The 23,203-nt window shown below is 41.8% G+C and overlaps 1 protein-coding gene across 2 annotated transcripts; it reads right to left on the bottom strand.

Annotated features, from left to right (window-relative positions):
• Positions 1-116: 116 nt before the first annotated feature.
• Positions 117-16,187, bottom strand: LOC124134775 (potassium channel subfamily K member 16-like). Of its 2 annotated transcripts, none has more exons than XM_046499811.2 (6): positions 16,052-16,187; positions 8,790-8,940; positions 7,902-8,063; positions 6,436-6,771; positions 921-1,078; positions 117-424 (listed from the first exon to the last, which is right to left on the bottom strand). In XM_046499811.2, the coding sequence occupies exons 2-6, from the start codon at positions 8,932-8,934 to the stop codon at positions 179-181; spliced, it is 1,047 nt and encodes a 348-aa protein (XP_046355767.2). In that variant the 5' UTR covers positions 8,935-8,940; positions 16,052-16,187; the 3' UTR covers positions 117-178. The 2 variants fall into 2 exon arrangements, with proteins under 2 accessions (XP_046355767.2, XP_048259746.1); XM_048403789.1 differs by lacking the exon at positions 16,052-16,187 and adding an exon at positions 10,064-10,496.
• Positions 16,188-23,203: the final 7,016 nt, after the last annotated feature.

Here is a 23,203-nt window from a genome sequence, read left to right as displayed (position 1 = left end):
GACAGCAACCTGTAAATAATCGAAGCTGTACAGTACAAACCAGTGATTGATACAATGAGCAATGTCCCACTGAGTCGCCTTGCGGAGGAGTCCGGAATATCCCCCCCCCCCCCCCCCCCCCCCCCTCTCTCTCTCTCTCTCTCTCTCTCTCATTCTCTCTCCAGTGTCCACGGATAGATTATTGTTGATACTTTTCCACTGTTGCGTCCATGACATCGTTATCCTTTTTCTGGACTTCGACATGTGTTGTTTTTGAGCTGAGAGCACATACAAATGCGTCGTTGTCCTGTCCGACATGTTTATAGTGCATCAGTTTGACGTCTAACGGACAACTTGGCGATGCGGCTCCGACCACGTCGGTTGTGATATCACGTGATCGATGCTGATACTTCATCACCTCATGCCGCAGTCGCCTCAGCTCAGCCTGAAACAGTGGGAGAATGGTTTAGTGGATCTTTTATGTACGCTTCGCATTCTTGCCCGTCCACAGGGATTTCTAATCCGAACTACTTCAAAAAAGAACTTCTGTTTAAGTCCAATAACAACAATCGTTACAGTAGCACTCGCCTAGTGCTGTTTTAAGAAAAATTAACACACTTTGATATTAAAAGAATATTCAAATTGTTGGAACAATAATCTAACTTATTTTTTTTATCTGTTCACCTTAAAGTTATGAGTGTATATTTCTAAATATTATTTTAAAGTTAGCAAAGACCCTTTCAGACCCTTAATGCCAATTAACAGACAGGGTAATAACAGTACTACCATTTTTTAAAGTTCTTTTGGTGTGAAGCGGCCGGCGATCGAACCCCGCACCTTCCGCTCTGCGGGAGGACGCACTACCATTAGACCACGGAGGCGGTCTGTATCAAAGACGTATCTATATACGTTTTTGTTTATACTAGCATGCATATACCTACCTCCACTTTGGTCAGCGTATGTCTCTCCACAGATCGGGCCTTCTCCACGATGGTGTTTGAGATACAGCTGATAATCAGAGATACATAGGCGAGCCCGATGAAGATCCAGATGTAAATGGTGAATCTATACAGACGTCTGTTCATGGTCAACAGATTGGCTGAAAGGAGGAGAGTACACCGAAGTCCATCTTGCCGAGGCAAGGGAGTTAACTGACTATAAAAGTCCAGATTTCACCCTTGCCGGCCTAGGCTGGAATTTCTGGGCTCGATCGTATCACCACCAGTGGTTATTACAAGTTATGTACGAGTTATGTCCCTTATAAGTCCCTCCTATTGACCAACCACTTTCATTTGCTTTTAACGAAATGGCGTCTCCCAGTCAAGACGATCTGATCGATAATCAAGACCTATATTGTGATATATCAGGTATTACTTCGCGAAGTGCATCAAATCATGTGAGCACCTTGATTGAGACCAGGATTTTTTTTTAAATATCTGTTGTCGCCGAGTTGGCGGTACACATGTTTTGCAAATCCTGCAATCGACCGAAATCTGTACGGCTGTTTACGAACCGGATGTCGATTTTGATTGGACTATGCATAGACTCGTTAGTCCAGTAAAAATATAACTCCAAAATGCAAGTCCAATTCGGCAAGGGTGCATCTATAGTTTAAAACATCCCTGTCTGAAACTGAGTTACCTTTTCACCATGCCCCTTCCTACTTATCAAACATTACACCTGCAAAAGTATCTTTGATATTTCGTAATCTTAACAGGGTTTCGTTAAACGTTCCAGACGCAGTTGCGGCTAGTGATAGCCACTCGCTTGAATATGCGGACTGCGCCGTCAAACAACACTCACACACTCACACCAACACAATAAATCTGCGAAAGTTTATAGTTTATAATTATTGCTACACCCAGATTGGTCTTTATTCAATAAGAATTCGAATTAAAAGTTAAAAAAAACCCCATTCATTTCACTTTGCGATCGGTAGGTAGTAACTTGAAAGGTTGATGTAATGTCAGCTGACATAAGCATGCACTCACATCGTTCTCACTCTCTGTTAAAACACATTTACAGATGTCTTCCATTAACGTTGACTGTTACTATGGGTGTCCAATGTTGCATTAGTGAAACAACTCGCCCCATTCCGGGACAAGCCAAATGTAGACTTGTGCCCCTCTCGAAGGTTTCCGTATTGGCGTATGAACAAGAAAACTACTTCAAACAAGAACGATAACTCTTATTCTACCCGTATCTTACAGTACAATTAATGTGTTAGTACATCATGTTATCAAAGCATTTAACCTCTCTGATATAAATATTTGCTAAGCTATTCAACTCATTAATTTTCAACAAATTACTGCTTTTAAATAAGAAGAACACTGCCTGACAAGACAGAGGTGCTTTTCGGTTTTAAATACCTTCAACAATAAATTTCTCTTCCATATTCAGCCATCTTCCCGAGGCAAGTGAGTTACCTGAGTATAGAGTCCAGTTTCCACCCTTGCCGAACTAGGCTGGTATTATGGAGTTACATTTTGGCTGGACTGACGAGTCTATGCATAGTCCAATCAAAATCGCGCACCGAAATCGAAATCCGGTTCGTAAAGTGTCATGCAGATTTCGGTCGACTGCAGGATTTGCAAAGCATGTGCATCGCTAACTCGTTGTCAACAGATATTTTCTATAAACTTTTCCTGTTTTTAATCAAGGTGCTCACGTGATTTGATGCACTTCGCGATGTAAGACTCGTTTTATCACAATATAGATCTTGATTATCGATCAGATCGTCTTGACTGGGCGCAACCGTTTTGTTTGAAGCAAATGCAAGTGATACGAGAGGTTGAATCTGATTTGTCAATAGGAGAGGCATAGAAAGGACATAACTCGTAATAGCCACTGGTGGCGCTACGATCGAGCCCATGAATTCCAGCCTAGTTCGGCAAGGGTGGAAACTGGACTTTTAAAGTCAGTTCACTCTCTTGCCTCGGGAAGATGTATTCAGTTAACATTGGCAGTTTTGATTTTGTCTTATCCTTGCTTGAAACGGCTGTTTACTACCTATTTATTTCATGACTCAATTTATCGTTTCATGGACAGCGTTAACAAACAGTATACACATTTTATATGAGTTCATTAAATGTTTAATCATGCAGAATATATTTACGTCACCGATTTAAGTCATTAAGACACAAATACTATTTGTTACATTAAGTTTCCATTAACAATTTATGTGAGAAATTAATCGACTGATTTGGATACAGTAGCTTACTGTTAAATATGTTACAACGAGTTAAGAGTTTATTTCACAAATATTTTATATACCCTTGGGTATATGTTTTGTGGTAAACCATCCACCATATACTTTTATCATCCAAAACTGGCTCCAACAGGAGATATCGCTTGGGTGAGATCAAGCAGTATCTACATTGTAGATATCGCTGCAATGAATTTGCATCACAATGCTTTGCAGACCATTGTGACGTCTCTGTTACATGACGTCACAATCAAATGACATCACTAATGGCTCTGCTACTGAAGTTGTTAGTACTTTTTACATTAGACACTGCTTATTAAAGTCTACGAACTGAAAATATTGGAAGAATGATGTTGGATGATAAATAAAATCTCACCCTCGTGTCTTTTGATATCACATATATGAGATACTGTATATATCAATGTTTATTGAGGCATCGTTTTTTTAGCAACATGTATGTTATTGTTTATTTCTTTTGTTGATATGATAAATGTATGTGACAGGGATCTACCAAACACAGAGGTATGTGTGTAGGGGTAACTTAGAAAACCAGATAATCACCAAACAAATAAAGATGGGAATTAAGTCCGTTTCAAATATATTTTACTTACCACTGTCCTAACTTTGATATTATCACAAATCCCCATTTTACTATGCGAACAAAGCAAGGTTAACCATCGTTGTAAAGTACTTCTTATGGAAGAATGCCATGTCTCATATATCATAGCATGACAGTGCCAGCTGCCGAGACGATGATGTACAATAAGTTTTATACCCCAGAGTAATGTCTGACAGTCATATCTTTAGATGTGTTTTGGAAGGTATCACGGGTACAAGTGTCTAAACTCTTCTGGTTTGTTGGTTGGTTTGTTGTTTAACGCCGCACTCGGCAATATTCCAGCTATATGACGGGGGTCTGTAAATAATCGAGTCTGGACCAGACAATCCAGTGATTAATATCATGAGCATCGATCCACGCAATTGGGATGCATGACATGCAACAACCAAGTCAGCGAGCCTGACCACCCAATCCGGTTAGTCGCCTTTTACGACAAGCATAGTCGCCTTTTACGGCAAGCATAGTCGCCTTTTAAGGCAAGCATAGTCGCCTTTTACGACAAGCATAGTCGCCTTTTACGACAAGCATAGTCGCCTTTTAAGGCAAGCATGGGTTGCTGAAGACCTATTCTACCCCGGATCTTCACGGGCACTAAACTCATCTGAGCTGACATACATCTAATGTACTTTTGACACGATCCACGAATATCGAAAATAGTAATATCGCCTTCTGATTGGCTTGCGCCGTTTCGACGCATGGCGGCCGAGCCTTGTTGTAGATTACGGAAACACGCGAGTGGTGACGAATACCAATGTTGCACTTAGTACCAGAGGTAATTGATATCAACTGATGAATCACAAAATACAAAATACCAAAAATGAATAGTTTGTTGTTGGTGGTGATAAAAACTAATTGTTTGTTTTGTGGAATATACCCAAACGTCAAGCATACAAATCAAATGGATGCTCCCTTAGACAACTGGTCCAACCGTGAAACCTGTCCACACCCTCACAGATAAATATTAACTTTTCATAATCTATCGTCACTCTGCCCAAAAGCGTTGCAAACGAATAACGATAAATTAGGCTGTAGTATGATGGCTTTATATCAATTGACCCTTTAGTCACAACAAACACACCAAAAGCTTATAAACTCACAGAAGCGCGAAGAAGCAAACAAATGGGTTCAGTAACTACTGCGATGGAATAATTGCAAAGAATTAGATATCTGTTTTGCAATGTGAGTATGTCACTTTGTAAGCAAAAACAAATGTGCTAGGTTCTTAACTTAGTACAGAGTACGATTTTTTAGACGACTACTTTGACTTTGAAAAAAATGTTTTACTGTTTCCAGTGTGTCCACACTACGGGTAAATGGGACAACTTCACGTCTCATTACGCAGAATTGATTTCAGGTGCCGGTTGTTCATTGATTTCCATGTCCTATACGCCTGACTGGGTGTATGTCTGATTATCCGTTAATTGCACTTGCAGGTGTGACATTCGCCATTAGCACCTGGCATTTGCCATTTTTGTCCTATTGCCAAATGACAATCTAATAACATGGCTGACCAAACAGAAAGTCGTAAGTGATACAGAATGCACCATTTAGTCCGACAATTTAATACCCGTCGGACTCAAAGTGATAAATATGTTTCAGGTCAACTTTCAGGAACAATATTTGGTTTTAAAAGTATTTCTAGATGAAAACATTTCGAGTTATTAGAAAACATACAGGATGTTAGAAATGTTAACTGTATATTTAACGTATTTTGTTTGTTTGTTTGTTGTTTAACGCCGCACTCAACAATATTCCAACTGTGTGATAATCGAGTCTGGACCAGACAATCCAGTGATTGTCATCATGAGCATCGATCTTCGCAATTGGGATACCATGACATGCATGAACCAACGCAGGGAACCTGACCACCCGATCCCGTTAGTCGCTTCTTACGACAAGCACGGGTTGCTGAAGACCTGTTCTACCCGGATCTCCACGGGTTAAATTATGTTGTAAGTGAGTGAGTATCGTTCTAACTTAAATGTATTTACAAAGTAAATGTGGTTAGCTTAACTAGTGAGTGAGTTTGGTTTAACGCCGCTTTGAACAGTATTCCAGTCATACCACATCGTGTCAGCTTAACGTGTGAGGAAAGCCCGAAGTGAATCAGACATTTACCACTTTGGTAAAACCCACGAGTACAGGTATGGTGATGATAAACCTAACCACATTATTGGGGCGAACAGTTCTGTAAACCACTGGGCCACCGCATGCCTGATATGAGGTGGGGTGGTGAGGTGAGGTGAAATTGGGTTTAACGTCGCGTCCAAGATTATTGCACTTATATAGCGAGGTGCATGCACGTGTGTGAGTGTGTGTGTGTGTGTGTGTGTGTGTGTGGCTACTTGTACTAGTCCGGATTAATGCCGATTTATAGTACCAGCTCACTGAGATGCCATGCCGCAGTTTAGCATGAATACCCCACTCAGACACAGAATACTGACTCCGAGCCGACCAGTCGTTGTTTTAGACCCAACATGCCGAGTGCCAGACAGGGTAACAACAAGTACCATCTTTTAACGTCTTTTGGTATGACGCGGCCGGGGATCGAACCCCGGATCTCCGCTCTCCGGGCGGACGCTCTACCACTACTGATATGAAGTTAAACAACACACACGTATAAAGAACCTACCTCCCGAAGGCAGGAAATCCCCAAAGCCTATCGTGCTGAGCGTGATGAAGCAGTAGTAGACAGCTTCCATCATCGTCCAACCCTCGACGTGAATAAATAACGCTGACGGCAGAAGTATGGCGACGTTGACGCCAACGATGAGAATGATGGATACGTTGATAGTCTTGTTAACCCAAGCCTTCTGACAATACTCCACCCTGTACAGGCGAGCAATCACGTTGTTCAGCTTGTCGCCGATGTCCTTCAACATGATGAGGGTGAGGGGGATGCCGATCAAGGCGTAGATGACGCTGACCACACGACCAGGCGTCGTCACGGGGGCGAGGTGACCATAACCTGGACATGAAGAACACGGAGTCATTATCTTATCTTACACATGAATATCGAATTCTGATTGGTTGAGACCCATTCTGTTATATTTAATGTACATTTCTAATGTTCCCCGCTCGCATTGCCGAACTGTTTGTATTACATTTGCAACATACCAACATGCAATTTTATATATCGAATTAATGATTTAAGACGCCGTTCTCCGGATATTTACTATATTGTCCGAATGAAATAGATCTGGGAGAATAAGTCCAATGAATGTGATGAAATGAAAGAAGTGAATAAATGCCTAACTTCTTTTCTTACCCATTCGGACCAAAGCAATATAAACCTGCAATATAATATCATATGGTCTGATTCACGCTGTGTTGGGGCCTATGTACCCTCGCCTTGCAGCTCGGGGTCAAAGGCTCACACCCAGGGTACAGCACACTTTATACCCCTCAAGATCGGTTGACGACTTGTATTGTATAGTGTCGCTCAGTTATACATCCACTGGCCAGTGTTTTGACAAGATACACTACCACCACTACTACTACTACTACTACTACTACTACTACTACTACCACCATCACCACCACTATCACTACTACTACAACTACTACTACTACTACTACTACTACTACTACTACTGCTACTACTACTACTGCTAATAATAATAATAATAATAATAATAGACCATTATATTGCGCATATTTTCACACCTCACAGGGACATGTTCAAAGCGCTATTATTACCCCGGTAACTGGTTCAGTGTGCACTCAACAATCATTCTCAGCTCCCTGGGTAGTATACAACCCAAGCTGCCTGTTTGGCGCTGGAAGGTTAACAACCACTCATCCTACCGGGTACCCATTCACTGCTGGGTGGCACAGAGGCACATTTGGAACAAAGCCCAAGGAGACACCACATGGGTTACATGTGCTGGAGATATAACATTTCTTAACATCATTCTGGTAAACGACCATTCATGTCGTGATTATAGACCGCCGTCGTTGTTCAATACTACAGCATCTATAGGACGGCGGCCTGTGTACGACGACACGACAGCCTGGTCACGAATTGCAATCACACTCATGTTAGTCGGGAACATTTACCCATAATTTTTACGATGTAGGACCACATATGACACTTACCTATAGTGGTGACGACTGTGACAACGAATGACATCGCACCAGAGTATTCCCATCTGTCTGATGTCGTTCTGTTAGCTACAACTGCCATGGCCATTCTGACGTCGCCCCCTACCACCCCCACCAGGTAGCGCAGCTCCGACATCGACACACACGTGGAGTTGGCTGCGGTAGAGCGGATACACAAGGACGTTAGAGCCAAGAGTGAGTGAGTGAGTGAGTGAGTGAGTGTAACGCCGTCATATAACGGTGTGTCAGCGTTTGATGAGGGAGGGGAGCCCGAAGTGATGCACGTTTACCACTTGTGTTAAACCCCCGAGCACGGGTATGGTGCTGACAAACCTAGAAATATAATGTGGGCGAATTGGGATGGCGTGCCTAAGGGACGGAACTCTACGTTTTTTCTGTTGCCAAATGACAATCTAACAACATAATTGACCAATCCGAAAGTCGGAGGTTTTTAAATTATTTATAGATTTAAACAGCGAATTGCGGCGTCCTTGACGACAGGGCCACCCGTGTCCCCTATTAAGAAGAAATTATGTTACTTACAAGATCATCCACGCCATGTTCTATGTTGAGTGAGTGAGTGAGTGAGTGTGTGAGTCAGTCAGTCAGTCAGTCAGTCAGTCAGTCAGTCAGCAACCCATGTTTGCCGTTAGGGGCGACTGTGCTTGTCGTGAGAGGCGAATAACGGGACTAACACAACTGCCTCTTCACATGTGATGCCGTGACACAATGTATACTTCCGCGATCTCCGACCTCGTTGAAACAGGTTCACTATTCAGGAAGGTGGCAATGTAAGAATGGCCGATATTATTCGCCGACCTACTGCGCTATCCTCCTACGATAATCGTCACCATTACTTAAAGTAATACCTCCACCTCTTACCCATAAACGCCTGGAGCTTCTGGGTCATCTGTACCCGCATTGCTTTCTCGTTTTCCAGTTCGAGGCTGCGGAATATCAACATTCCGATGATGAGGTAGGACGTTGTCACAAAGATGTGGAGTCCCAGACGTCCATTACTCTCCATGATCACCTAGGGTCAGAGGAAAATAATGTTAAATGCATAATAGTGTGTATACTGCGTTGTATGTCCATCCCATGCGCTCACAATTATTACCCAGGTCACTAGACAAGTGTGCACTCAAATTATATTCTCAACTCCCTGGGGAGGATACAACCCAAGCTGCGCTTCACGCGCTAAAATGTTCTATTAACATCTAATCCATTTTTATTATTTCCATCACACTAGATCTCATTAATTACTTGTCACATGAGTTTTCTCTATGTGGGATAAAATATGATCAGATGACAGTGCCAATAGATTCCTTTAAAAGGGTGACATAATTATATTCTGTCGACTAATTCATGATGTTTTCTCCAATTATGTCACCAATTAAATAATACGGTTGACTGCATATATTGACGAATTGATAATTCTGAGCTTTTGAAATGACAAGGATCAATAAAACCTCTGGAGTATTTTTCCAATCCTTTTGTGTGTTTAAAATCAAATACCGTCGCATCCAACAGGATATTAAATATTCACTGTTTGTGAACAGAGGCAGAACGTCATTGATCTTAAATAAATGCTTTCAAAGCCAATGTTTCAGCAACGAAGCAAAATATTTGATTCCACACTAATGTTCACGTATTTGTGCATGTATTTTGTCTACCCAGTTTGATTTCATTTAAACACTTTACGTTAAGGAAGTACCTTCTTTAGCCAACATAAAGAATTTACATGAAAGTTTCCGAAACTTTGTTAATCCAGACGAATTCATTGCATGACATTGGAGGACCATCCGGAATTTTTACTGTATTGCATAGCCCTGATTTAGTATGATCTAGTAAGAGGGGTTGATATATTCGAATGGATAGTTAGACCAATCTCATTAAAATCAGATCTTAGTTCTCGCTACCGCTGAAAGAAATGTGGCGGTAGCAAACACGAAGATCTTTTTTTCATGAGATTGTAGTTGGACGTGTTTACTTTTTGAAGTCCCCCAGACACCCGTCTTAAAATGTGCATGAGAACCAGCTTAATGTTTTTCGGAGAACAATAAAACTCCCTTTTCTGCAAATATAATGTTACACGAAATATTTACCTCTACACGTTTAGAAACCAGCTTTAAATAATTTGTATAAGCCATATTTACCTGTCGTAATTGTACAAACCAACGTTGCGACAACGATTTCCAGCAGTAGGAATATACACAACTGTACTCCAGACCAAGAACCTTTCTTCACATGACAGTCCAGTTAGTAGTTTGCTTATATAATCCAGACAGAAATAGGATCTCAAATTATCATATCACCACTTGATAACAGATTCAGCATAGTTCCCCCTGCTTTGAAACCCCAGTTGAAGGATGTCCAAGATCCCAATCTGAACACTCACATCACACATGTAAAACTCCCACAAACCATTCTCGGAAATGAAGACTTGATCCTGACAGTGCCTATTGACTGTGTATAATCATCAATGACTTAAGCTCCTCACGTCTATGTAATGACATCACAGTCGAGTAAAGGCTCCACTGTTGCCTCATGACAGGCACGGCTGTGTGCAGGATGGCGGGGCGTGCAGACAACACTGTGCGTGTCTGCTGATAGCATCAGTGCGTACCACAAAGGACACATCTCGTCAGATCCATTTCCCAATACATCCCTTATGTCATCATTACAGTTATGTGGGTGTGTCCGCAATAAAAAAAAGGTCAACGTTAAAGCCTAGGAATGGAAACTCTCTCTACTTGTGATATTAACAGTTGTATGTAGACCCGTGAAGATCCGTGTTAGAATAGGTCATCAGCACCCCATGCTTGTGACTAACGGGATCGGGTGGTCAGGCTCGCTGACTTGGTTGATGCATGTCATCGTATCCAAACTGCGTAGATCGATGCTCATGATGTCAATCACTGGATTGTCTGGTCCAGACACGATTATTTATAGACCGCCGTCATTTAGCTGGGACAAACAAACACTCAGAACAAGTTTGACATAACTGATTTTAGTAATATATCAAAAAGGCTTCCCGTGTAAACAAAAGCGTGATAATGATGATAGTTTGAAGGTAATACTGTCCATTGAGGTATATGTTTAACTGTTTAACATGTCACTAATAGCATGTGATAAACTAAACTTAATCAATTTGATGCCAACTGAAATTCACTTGACAAGGTTAAAGTGTCAGGGTACAAAGGTCCCCTATTTATTCCATACAGATGTTAGACTGCTTCCCATGTGAACACAAACGGTGACATCTGGTTTACTTGCAACAGATTGTCTATGACAAATTTTGTGATATAGATAACAAGTGTTTTCAAAACGTAAAGCAGTTATTGTTTGATTGTATGAATCATGAAGATACTGAGTGGGTTAGGTTGACCTCACATTTATTCAGCGTCACGACGAAGAGTCTGCCTAATGGGCAGAAAGTCGGAAGAGAGGCTTACTAGAGAGAGTTCCACTGTCATGAAAGCCACCTGCATGGCGCCGACAGATCGAAAATCCTATTCGATAAAATAAACGCAAGTATTTGGCTTTGGATTGGTTAGCTAAGTAAAGGGGTTTTTTCCATTTTGTTTATGTAACCGAAAAATAATAGTCCACGCCCACTAACGGATTACTGTGTCCTGACTGGTTGGTAATAGAATGAGCGGGGCATTATTGCACTGAACATTTTCACCGATTTTGTGTGGTCGACATTTTCTTTCTGTGTTGTTTCTTGAAAAGGCCTTCTGTGATGTTATTATTGTTGACATATTTATTGATAAGAAATTACTTCAACATGTTTTGCGTTGATGGAGTCAGGCGGATTTGCAGTTGGCACACCGGTTTTCACGTTTACACCTCCATAAACGCCAAAAACATTGAAGTCAATTCTCTAGTGAAGCCCGGATGAGCTGAACCGGGCACAGCTAAGGAACACAATTCTAAACGACGAATTGAATGTTTAAAAAACAATTTAATAAAAATACATTATCTGACCAGCATCTTCTCAAACTAGAGAAGACTTTAGCACAAACTTTTGTTCTTGATAAAATACTGTCTAGTGCACGAAGAACCATTCCCATACGGACAGTCTTTCAACGAGTGAATACCCCTGCTAATTTGGCCATGAGGTTTGAAACCTGTGCGCTGGCTCCAATCTATGCCATAGAAAACGGAATACGTGCAATTTCCTGAAAGATTCATTCTTTGTCGATAAATAAGGACAACAGTCATGACATTTTACAAAGTGGTCGGGTGCCCGGGTGACCAGCTCAGCCCTTCTCATGCCCCCAGGTAGACGTTTGATGTGTTCCTGGGGAAGGCTTTCCCATCTCGGTGCAATGCTTGTGCCATTTCCTGTCACCTGGTTACTGGTGGGTCCAGCTTCTGTATCTGGTACCCCAGGATGTCCAAGATGTGTTCCAGCCGCTTGAGATCTGGACTCGTGGCGAGCTAAGGGATGGTCGTGATAGCGATCTGTTACCTGTCCAGAAAGGCCTCTGTCGTTGTCGTCCACGAAGACCTTTTCTTAATCGAGGAGTAGGCTCAAAAGACTCCCCCTAAATTTGACTCTAGAGTCATATGGGCCTAGGCTCACATGACTCCCCTAGACAGATTCAAAACACTCCCTCTAGGCTCAGCTAACTCCCCAACTGGGCCCTAATGACTCCCCTTGTTTTGAAATAAAATGATTACAGAAATGATCAAACATATCTTGTATTATAAAGGTTTTCAACCCCTCTTCCTCATTTTCTATTCTGAAATGTTAGGTTATGAACGATCCGAAATATTGTGTGTCAGATGTTTTAGTGCCAGTTATTTTATTACAGTTTTATATTAAACTTTATTTGGAAAATCTCAAGGTGCCTCTCCTAAATCACTATACTTATCTTAACCTATAATTTATTTTCAGAATACTCCCTGTATCCTACATCCAATTCGTTCACATCAGGCTCAAACTACTCCCCCTATTCTATATCCAATTCTTGAGTATCAGGCTCAAACTACTCCCCCTATTCTATATCCGATTCTTGAGTATCAGGCTCAAACTACTCCCCTAATTCTATATCCGATTGTTGAGTATCAGGCTCAAACTACTACCCCTATTCTATATCCGATTGTTGAGTATCAGGCTCAAACTACTCCCCTTATTCTATATCCGATTGTTGAGTATCAGGCTCAAACTACTCCCCCTATTCTATATCCGATTGTTGAGTATCAGGCTCAAACTACTACCCCTATTCTATATCCGATTCTTGAGTATCAGGCTCAAACTACTCCCCCTCTTCTATATCCGATTGTTGAGTATCAGGCTCAAACTACTCCCCCTATTCTATATCCGATTGTTGAGTATCAGGCTCAAACTACTCCCCCTCTTCTATATCCGATTGTTGAGTATCAGGCTCAAACTACTCCCCCAATTCTATATCCGATTGTTGAGTATCAGGCTCAAACTACTCCCCTTATTCTATATCCGATTGTTGAGTATCAGGCTCAAACTACTCCCCCTATTCTATATCCGATTGTTGAGTATCAGGCTCAAACTACTCCCCTTATTCTATATCCAATTCTTGAGTATCAGGCTCAAACTACTACCCCTATTCTATATCCAATTCTTGAGTATCAGGCTCAAACTACTTCCCCATATTCCACATCCGATTCTTTAATATCATGCTCAAACTACTCCCCCTATATCCGATTCTTGAGTATCAGGCTCAATCTGGCAATTTTACAATATGTAAAATAAATGGGGTGCAATCATCGAAAATACTGTGCTGTATCATCGAAAATATATTATTTGTGTACGACGTTCACAGCCTAGGCTCAAAATGACTCTAGAGTGGTCTGAGCCTGGTGAGTCATTTGAGCCTCCTACACCGGATCTCCATGGGTGTTCTAATCATGCAACACTACATTCGCCACCTTTCGCCATCAAACAATCTCCTGGGAGCCATGTTGAACAATAATCACAATTGCGACAAGCATTGATTACTGAAGACCTACTAGTATTCTTACCCGGATGTCCACGAGTGTTCTAATCATGCAACCACGAAAGGGTTAACACGGGTTATTCCGAAAGGCAGCTAAGAGGGTCCTGATGGGGGGTCCCATAAGCAGTAAAATTTAGGGTACTTTTTCATTAAGCTGTAATTTTTCTTCTTTTTCAATAAAATCGTCGCGAAAGTCTTTTGGTGTCGCATATTTGTTTCACAAAAATGCCAAATGAATTTTTCAACAAATATTATAATATTATCACCATGTTATTTTACCTACATTTTTCTACAAAATTCATCAATACCTTTGGGCAATATTTGATATTCCTACACAAGTGCATTTCATAAATAACTTTCATTTCAGGATGTTCTAGTTCAGGGTGAAATTACAATAATTAGTTTATTAGATAAGGTATAATTCAACTTGCATTGTCTGTTGTAACTCCGGAGAGCGGAAGGTCCAGGGTTCGATCCCGGGCCGCGTCATACCAAAAGACGTTAAAAGATGGTACTTGTTGTTACCCTGTCAGGCGCTCGGCAATAAGGGGCTAAAACAAGGACTGGTCGGCTCGGAGTCAGTATACTGTGTCTGAGTGGGGTATTCATGTTAAACTGCGGCATGGTATCTCAGTGAGCTAGCACTATAAATCGGCATCAGTCCGGACTAGTACAAGCAGCCACACACACACATACACGTGCATGCACGTCGCGATATAAGTGCAATAATCTTGGACGCGACGTTAAACCCAATTTCACCTCACCTCACCTGTTGTAACTAGAATATAGCTTAGGGCACAAATAACTGTACAGTATAACAGCTCAACACACAGTTGATTATTTTCAAATTCACCTCCATTGCTGTCAATCTGTCATCCTTCAACCGCGGGGAAAGCTGTCAAGTTGAATCTAAATTTGGAATTTCGATGCGAAACGATTCCTAAATCGGCCATGGCGGGAAAGGGACTTTTAATTCTGCTTTCGTTTCATCCTGACAATTCATATTTTTAATACCGGGTAAAATCTCAAATCTCATTCTAGACAGGTCCGCTGCGTCAGTTGCGCAGCCTGCTTTCTGTGGCGAAGCATTTGGGTCTTGAAGACAGACTGTTTTTGACCATTTTAATCATTTTACGATAAGCAGTAAATTATTTATTTACGTTAAGCAGTAATTTATTCTTATTTTCCGTTAAGCATTTACGATAAAAAAAAGATTAATTTTACGTTTACGATAGTGTTTGAAGGGTGTTTTACGTTAAGCATTAAAACCCATCAGGACCCTCAGCAACGGGCTGTACGGCTGATTTCGTCATTATCTTCCTCTGTCTCTCGCTCAGTGGGATAAACATGGAAAAGGTGACGTGGGAATTGCTGACATACAATCTCCAGGATCTTTGTTTGTTCAGTCTTCAAACCGACATTTTTTCAAAGCGTAGTCTGAAATGGAAGTGGCCAGTTTCAAACTAGAGCCGTAAAGCTCGCGAAAGGCGCTTGGCATTGAATGGCTAAATTGGTCGGTTCCCTGTAATGGATCAGATGTTTGTATAGCAATAGCGAGCACTGACATCTAATTCCAATTCATCCATAAATTCTTATCCTTACTTGATTCTAATGAGTTTGGACGTACCTTCACCTCATTACTTGGTCGATGTTTTTTTGCCAATCTTCTTATAACCGAATGGCCGTCACTGAGCTGACGACCAACAACTTTGTAGGACTTTCCTGCATTAACCATGCCTATTATTCGCAACCTTTCTTCTTTGAAACAATATCATGGGAGCCATGTTGAACAATAATCAAGACTACAGTTTAATTTAAAATTGTACTTGGATAAGGGTCGACTGATAGTGCGTTTTCAGGTCACGAGTGGCTTCTTGCTCGTCAGAACCAGCAAATGTTCACATCTCAGCTATGGATAACTGTTTGTTTCATTACCAAAATGATTTTACCAATTACATTCGCGGTCGAGCGACAGTGATTCACTTCGTCAGGGGACGCTTGATCTTTGTTCTATGTGTATAGTACACGACCAGTCACCCGGTTGTTTATGCGAACAGTAGTGAACGTATGTTCTTGTATATATATCTTGATAGCGTTGTATGTTGTTGTTTAACGCCGCCGTTGTAAATAACACTGTGTACGGTGACATGTTCCACTTACCTGTTTACCATCTAAGGACGTCTAAAAGCGCTTCCACCGGTTGTCAGGATAATTCCACAGTGAATATTGATCTTTGGCCTATTGGCCAATTCGACATACTGGATTGTAGCATGTATTCAAGTCCTGGTACGTGTAGAATGACAACATATGGTTGTCTCAGGCAGCAGCTGTTACACACAACAATAATTGGGGGCGCACATTCATTGATTTTACCAAAACAATAACGAAATGCTTTATTTATAGCTTGTTTATTTTCACATATGCCCGATATGTGATACCTTATTAACCGAGCTTGAAGGCCGTTGTCCACTTTCATTTCTATACGGTGTTATCTTACTTGTTCATGCACATATTGTGATCGGGTCGTTATAATGTTTACAGGCTTATTATGTGTCATCGTACCTCGACGACAAAGAACGTTGCTCATGCTATCAACCACGATTTACCTGGCTCCGTCTCGGTTATTTACAAACCGCTGTCAAGTAGCTGGAATACTGCTGACTACGGCGGTAAACAACATTCACTCACGGTTGTATCAGGTTGCAGTTAACAGCCACCACACGAAGCCACAGCATGACGATGATACCCTGGGAAAGACTGAATGTTTATACCAGCTTAATCTAGGAAGCGTGGCTTAATTAGGGGGTAGTTAGCACTGATAGATGTAAGAATGGACAAGGGGAAATTGAAGCCAGCTAGGTAATTTGTCCCGACAACGATCATAGCAATAAGTCCCAAGCACTAGGCAGATAGGTTCCCTGGTCGCGGTTCATGGCTGGCTGGTGTCTCCTGATGTCAATGGCTTCTTGTAGTTTCCTTTGTCTACAATTCCATGTCTCCCCAAAAGAGTACATTCGCCTGACAGTACCGCACCCGTGTAGCCGGAATAATCCACCCTCAATTACGATGGACGACAAAGTTCCGAATGAAACATTCATTCAAGCAGCCAGGATAACACACCACACATTACATCATAGTTGTAATTCAAGAAGCAGGCACCAAAAAGAAGACTAAAAAACATAAATGCAAGTTATAAACCACATCAGACGAGGCTCTAACAGTCTTCAAGTCCCTGTGTGGATATCTGGCGGCGCCTCTATCTGAGGTAGTGAACCCCATGCATGCGAACTTGCGAACTTGAGCCAATCAGATGTCAGCTTTCTAAAACAAATCGCCTTCATTTTTTAACACCTCGATTGGAACTGTATTTTAACAAACGAAACCCACACAGCACACCTATTCGTTCGATGGACCACTTGTTTAGGTGTTACCCGTGAAGATCCGGGTTAGATCCATGGTATTTCTCTAGCATGACTTCCTTTGATAAGAGCTAAAATATAACCCCAACTCCTATTATTCAATTCCAAGATGACAAGTGTGCACGTTGTTGAGGTTGAGGCACGTCACCGAGCTATGCTGCCAAATATTGCTCAATCTCATTAAAATCAGACCTCAGTTCTCGCTACCGCTAAACAAAAAGGACATCCCATCAGGAGTCACGTCAGAACGACCTTTCATCCGACCAATCAGAGCATTGCTTACCAGATTATGAAAGTGACAGTCGGAATGTGATTTCTAATCATGCAACCTCGAAAACTCCCAACGATAGTTACGGGTTTAACGACTGAATCCATACAATCTAGACCATCTATTAGCCATTCCAGAATGTTCTTTTGTTCACGTTTCAAATTTGTAATCGATAATTTGTCAAAATATGTTTCGAAGCGTAGTCGCCAATTTGAAATTAGTGCCGTAAAGCACGTTAAAACTGCCTTCTGATTGGTCATTCCATTGGTCAATCAAAGTTCGCGCAAGGTCGGTCTGACGTGACCCGTAATGGGATGTCCTCAGATCTTTGTTTAGCGCGAGTGTTATAAGGTTAAAATGCATCTCAAAAACATTAGAAAATGATAACAAATAAAACCATTATAGCTGCAATGAGGAGTTGCATTAGATATAGTTTGTGACAGAACTTTTAGTTTGAAAGGAATCAAAAGATAAAGACATTTCACATTTATCACAAGTGTATTCTAGACATTTCATAATTATCATTGGATTAGTTTCTGGCTATCGTCCATTAGTTAATGAAACAAATAGAGAGTTTCAAGGTATATTTCATTTGGAGCTTCCGGATGCGTGTCACAAAATCAACAGAGAGATGAGCAATATGGCACGTCGGCTTCTGTATTTTTCCGATTACGACACACATGAGTTCATGGTCAGATCTAACTTTTAACGAATCAAAATGAGGTATTATGACATGTGACAAGGCCAGGCCAGGCTCGAACACTATAAAATGATACCTTCAACATTAGGAGAAGAGAGCGCGGTTTGCAATCGATCGAGTCGAATCCCGATCGTTCGAAGTTTCCCCAGTTAGTGACGAGTCTGGTCAGTCTGATCCTGTCCTGTACTGATAGATGGGCTGAGAGTAAGTAAAACTATGTGAGTATAAAACTGGTGTTGCGTTTCTTTATTATGCGTGTGTGAATGCTGATAGAGACAACTTGGAGTAAGTGTCGTTAGACCAATCACTCCTTGACGGAGCCGAGCCGCGGCGGACAAGGCGAGTGGCAATGTCAGGGCGTAATTGACCACAAGGACCAGGAACGGCAATACATTTAGTAACTGTATTAGGGTCGCACTGGACGCCCGAAAGCAGTTACGACAGTAGCAAGAACTAAAATCTGATTTTAATGAGATTGAAGATTGCTGCGAGTGTATTATTTGCACTTATTTGTCATCATGTCATGATATTTATATACTACTCAAAAGAAATTTAAGAAAACCCGATTCTTTCATATGACACATTAAGTATAGTCATATAAAAGATACCTGTGAAGATCTGGGATAGAATAGGTCTTCAGCAACCCATTCTTGCCGTAAGAGGCGACTATGCTTGTCGTAAGAGGCGACTAACGGGATCGGGTGATCAGGCTCGCTGACTTGGTTGATGGATGTCATCGATCCCAATTGCTTGGATCGATGCTCATGATGTCAATCACTGGATTGTCTGGTCCAGACTCTTATCAGGGTTGACAGCATTATCAACATTGTCCTCATCAGTGAAGGTTGATTTGAGCGAGGGGAGATCACTCTTTATCCCGTGCCCGTCTACCGCAATGGAAGTGAGAGAAGTGCCCGTAATATATTCCATGTGGCGACCTCGTGTGTTGAATGGAACATTTCGGTTCGAATTTATTCAATAGGACATCACAACGTAATATATTCCATGTGGCGACCTCGTGTGTTGAATGTAACATTTCGGTTCGAATTTATTCAATAGGACATCACAACGTAATATATTCCATGTGGCGACCTCGTGTGTTGAATGGAACATTTCGGTTCGAATTTATTCAATAGGACATCACAATAACCGTAAAATTAGAAACGATCAGTTAGCATAGTGGAATATAAATCTCATTTTGTAAATGAGAAAACGCACAAAAGACCGATCGTCAGAGAATGACGTACTACGTCATAACAGTCGCCACACAACGAAGTGTATAACCCAGAAGTAATCCCACGTGCTCGGTGGTCACCCGCTACTTGCAAGTACAGCTGATAAAACAAGGAGGCAGCAGTACCGCCTTGTATCGGCAAACGTCTGCTTTACAATCTATATATGTTCCATTGGCTCGTGATGAGAGACCTAGGGATTTGGCAAGCTGCGTCTAATGCGGCGCTGCTGTCGCCAAGCCATTATAGCTCTGCATAAGGAACACTGTATTAAAAACAAACAACTTGTGTATACGGTATAGACACGTTTATTAAGATGGTGGAAAATCGAAAGTTATATGCCTAAAGAGTAATAGGTGAGGTGAAATTGGGTTTAACGTCGCGTCCAAGATTATTGCACTTATATAGCGACGTGCATGCACGTGTATGTGTGTGTGTGGCTGCTTGTACTAGTCCGGACTGATGCCGATTTATAGTGCTAGCTCACTGAGATACCATGCCGCAGTTTAACATGAATACCCCACTCAGACACAGTATACTGACTCCGAGCCGACCAGTCCTTGTTTTAGCCCCTTAATGCCGAGCGCCAGACAGGGTAACAACAAGTACAATCTTTTAACGTCTTTTGGTATGACGCGGCCCGGGATCGAACCCTGGACCTTCCGCTCTCCGGGCGGACGCTCTACCACAAGACCACGGAGGCGGTTAAAGAGTAATCAAAAACAAGGTCAAAACAGTATAAGGAGCATCGCCTTCGGGGCTCATAGATTGAAACATGAAACAGTCTGGAGGTTTGACAAAACGTAAACGAAAGATGGACCGAAATGATGTCAGGAAGTATGGATGAGGGTGAAAAAGAGCACGCACGAAAAGTGTCAATCTCCTTCTCTCAGTCTCTCTAATGGAATTTTCCCCATCACTTTCACCCTCTCTATCCCTCTCACGCACATGCCCATCCGTTCTTTAGCGCACTCACTCACATATATTCAGATACAAAAAGGATAAGGAATCTAAGAGAAGATCTTCCTAAAGAAGGCAGCGGCTCTCGTCAGCGCCTTTCTGAAGGCATGAACTCTCTCTGTCATCCACAAAGCTGTGGTCATCCTCGTCCTCAAACACCCTGTAGTCACTGTCATCCTCGTCACTTGGGGCAGGGTAGTAGTCGGCGTGGGTGATGGTGACTGGGGCGGGGAGGGTCTCGCCGTAGACAGGGCGGGCCCAGAACGGACTGAAGACACTCAGGAGGTCAGGGGAACGGATAGGGGACACAGCCTGCGAACGCTTCACATCGAGGGGTAGGGAGAAAGGAGGGCAGGTGAGACAGAAATACAAGAGAGTTGCTAAGACATCATGCACGACTAGGAAATGGACAGTTTGAATGTTATACAAAAATATTACACTAAAAATGTTTGGGAGTGCATGTACACTACATACACAGTCCGACTCATGCGACGGCCACAAACACACAGCAACAGGAGTACCATAATAACGTATCATGTCCTCATGCGCTGGGGGAAAAGGACAATGTACAGGGACGGCTACGTTAAAACAATCCCTTTTCAGAAGTTTCTGTCTGCTGTAAATCAGCGATTTGATCATGACCCCTTTGCACTAAGGGTCCCGAAGTATGCACCAAAATCAAATGTGTGTTATTGTATTAATAGCGAAATCAATTAAGCCCAAATAATAATCATATACATCCGTTATACAGGAGAAATGTCAGGCAGATGTGTATTTTTCAGCTGTTATAGATCTGAAAGATTCTTTATTTATTTGAAAGGCATATCGGCTTTGGCAGAAGCTGACGCTGAACGGTCAAAATAGACCCCGAGTCTACACATGTACACGTTATGTCTTATAGGGGTACATCAGTTTGTTGGTTTGTTGCTTAACGCCGCATTCAGCAATATTCCACCTATATAACGGCGGTCTGTAAATAATCGAATCTGGACCAGACAATCCAGTGATTGACATGAACATCGATCCACGATTGGGATTGATGACATGTATCAAGCAAGTCAGCGAGCCTGACCACCCGATCCCTTTAGTCGCCTTTAAGACAAGCATAGTCGCCTTTTATGGCAAGCATGGGTTGCTGAAGACCTATTCTAACCCGGATCTTCACGGAGTACATCAGGATTAATTCGATGTGTAAACCAGCCCTACACTGATACAGTATGGAGTATTCCTCGGGGTCTGTAAAAAACAACGAACACCCAGTACAACCAGCGTGCAGGACACCACTCTCACGTGGCAGTGGAGTTGGTACCAACCCCAGTCAAATCACATTGCCACAGAAGAAGTCAATGAGGTGGAGTTGACACGACCAGTATTGAGTTAGGAGAGGTATAAGTTGAAGACCGACATGTTTCTTTTAACTTACATTTGTCATATTTCGTCAATTAATTACTTTAGAAAGGTGGAGTTATATAATCTACTGGCCTGCAGGGTCAGCTGGCTTTGAAGAGAACTGACCCTCCAAATTATTCTCTTGGACAACAGAACAGTTTATGAACAAATTAAATACTCTTTCGTCGTTGTTGTTTCATCTGTGGAATGCTAGATATGAATATGACAGCACATTAATCAGCTACAACATTATAATAAGAGTGTGAGTGTGGGTTTGGATTTGTCAACCGCGTCGGGCTTTTATGTAATGGAAGGAGTTCTGTTCAGAAAGTAGAAATGTGTGGAAATCATAAACTGACATCAAGCTCCTTCCCAGCGCGTGACACCTTCGTTACACTCGGTAACATAGTATAGAGAGCTCCGCGAACGGACTATCGCTGTGAGGAGCTTGAACTGATAGGAGCGAGGGGAGTTCACTCTTAATCCCCATTCGTGACCAACTCGTGTTATTCCGGGACAAGTTCTTGCAGGTTACGGAAAGGGGCGAGTGGTGACGAATGTCTTAACCCCAGTGCCCGCCTACCGGAAGTAGTGAAAGAAGTGGCCGTAATATATTCCATGTGGCGACCTCGTGTTTCACAGAGGTAGAGCCATTTTGGATTCTCATAGAACTTCTAATAAGCTGAATATTTGCGTAAAATACGCAAACAAAAATTTCCGTTTGCCAATTAATTTTGAGTTGCATGCGTACAAATAAGATACAGATACAAACGGGATTTTAAAGAGAATCATATTTAAATGTCCACTGTGTTCATTGGTGTAAAAATACCCATTAGACTGGACCCATGGGAAAGAAAATATCTTAAATGCCCAAAGGAAACAATCAATACTTCGTGTGAATAATAACATACGAGTAAATACTCAATAGCACAAACACTTACCTGGAGGTCGGTTTGCATTCAGTTTTCAAAGCAGATCTTGAGTGGTCAGAAATTTATTTTGACTACAATGTTCGAAATCTCTAAACTATGTGTGTGATATCTATTTGGGCGTCTCATTGATGATTTCCAAGAGAGTTAATTCTAACCCTTTCTATTTCTCTTGACAAGGTTTTATTTGTGTTGTGGTAAATCACTGAGAGTATTTAATAAATTTCCTCATGTTGAGCTAACATTGAAACACAGTCAGTTGATCACCATTGACTGATTGAGGGATTATGGTTTAACCTGACTCAAAGTAACTGGCGTAACTAGCACAGATGGGTATGGTGAAGACAGACCAAGGATATCTATCAGGGCAGGAATCTGGCACCAAAAAGATATACTGGGTCATGTGGAGACTTAG

Source organism: Haliotis rufescens, unplaced genomic scaffold (assembly GCF_023055435.1).
Source record: "Haliotis rufescens isolate VD_foot unplaced genomic scaffold, xgHalRufe1.0.p SCAF_3, whole genome shotgun sequence".
Classification (NCBI taxonomy): Eukaryota; Metazoa; Mollusca; class Gastropoda; order Lepetellida; family Haliotidae; genus Haliotis; species Haliotis rufescens.
The sequence above is the reverse complement of the archived record's forward strand: the minus strand, read 5'-3'. Positions and strand labels throughout refer to the sequence as shown.

Bases quoted from the DNA above. Each gene is read 5' to 3' on its own strand.
- LOC124134775 (XM_046499811.2), bottom strand. From the start codon at position 8,934: ATGGAGAGTAATGGACGTCTGGGACTCCACATCTTTGTGACAACGTCC. The intron at 8,064-8,789 runs GTAAGAGGTGGA...GCTCTACCGCAG, and splicing joins GAAGCTCCAGGCGTTTATGG to CCAACTCCACGTGTGTGTCG. The intron at 1,079-6,435 runs GTAGGTTCTTTA...TCCTCCTTTCAG, and splicing joins GGATTTCCTGCCTTCGGGAG to CCAATCTGTTGACCATGAAC.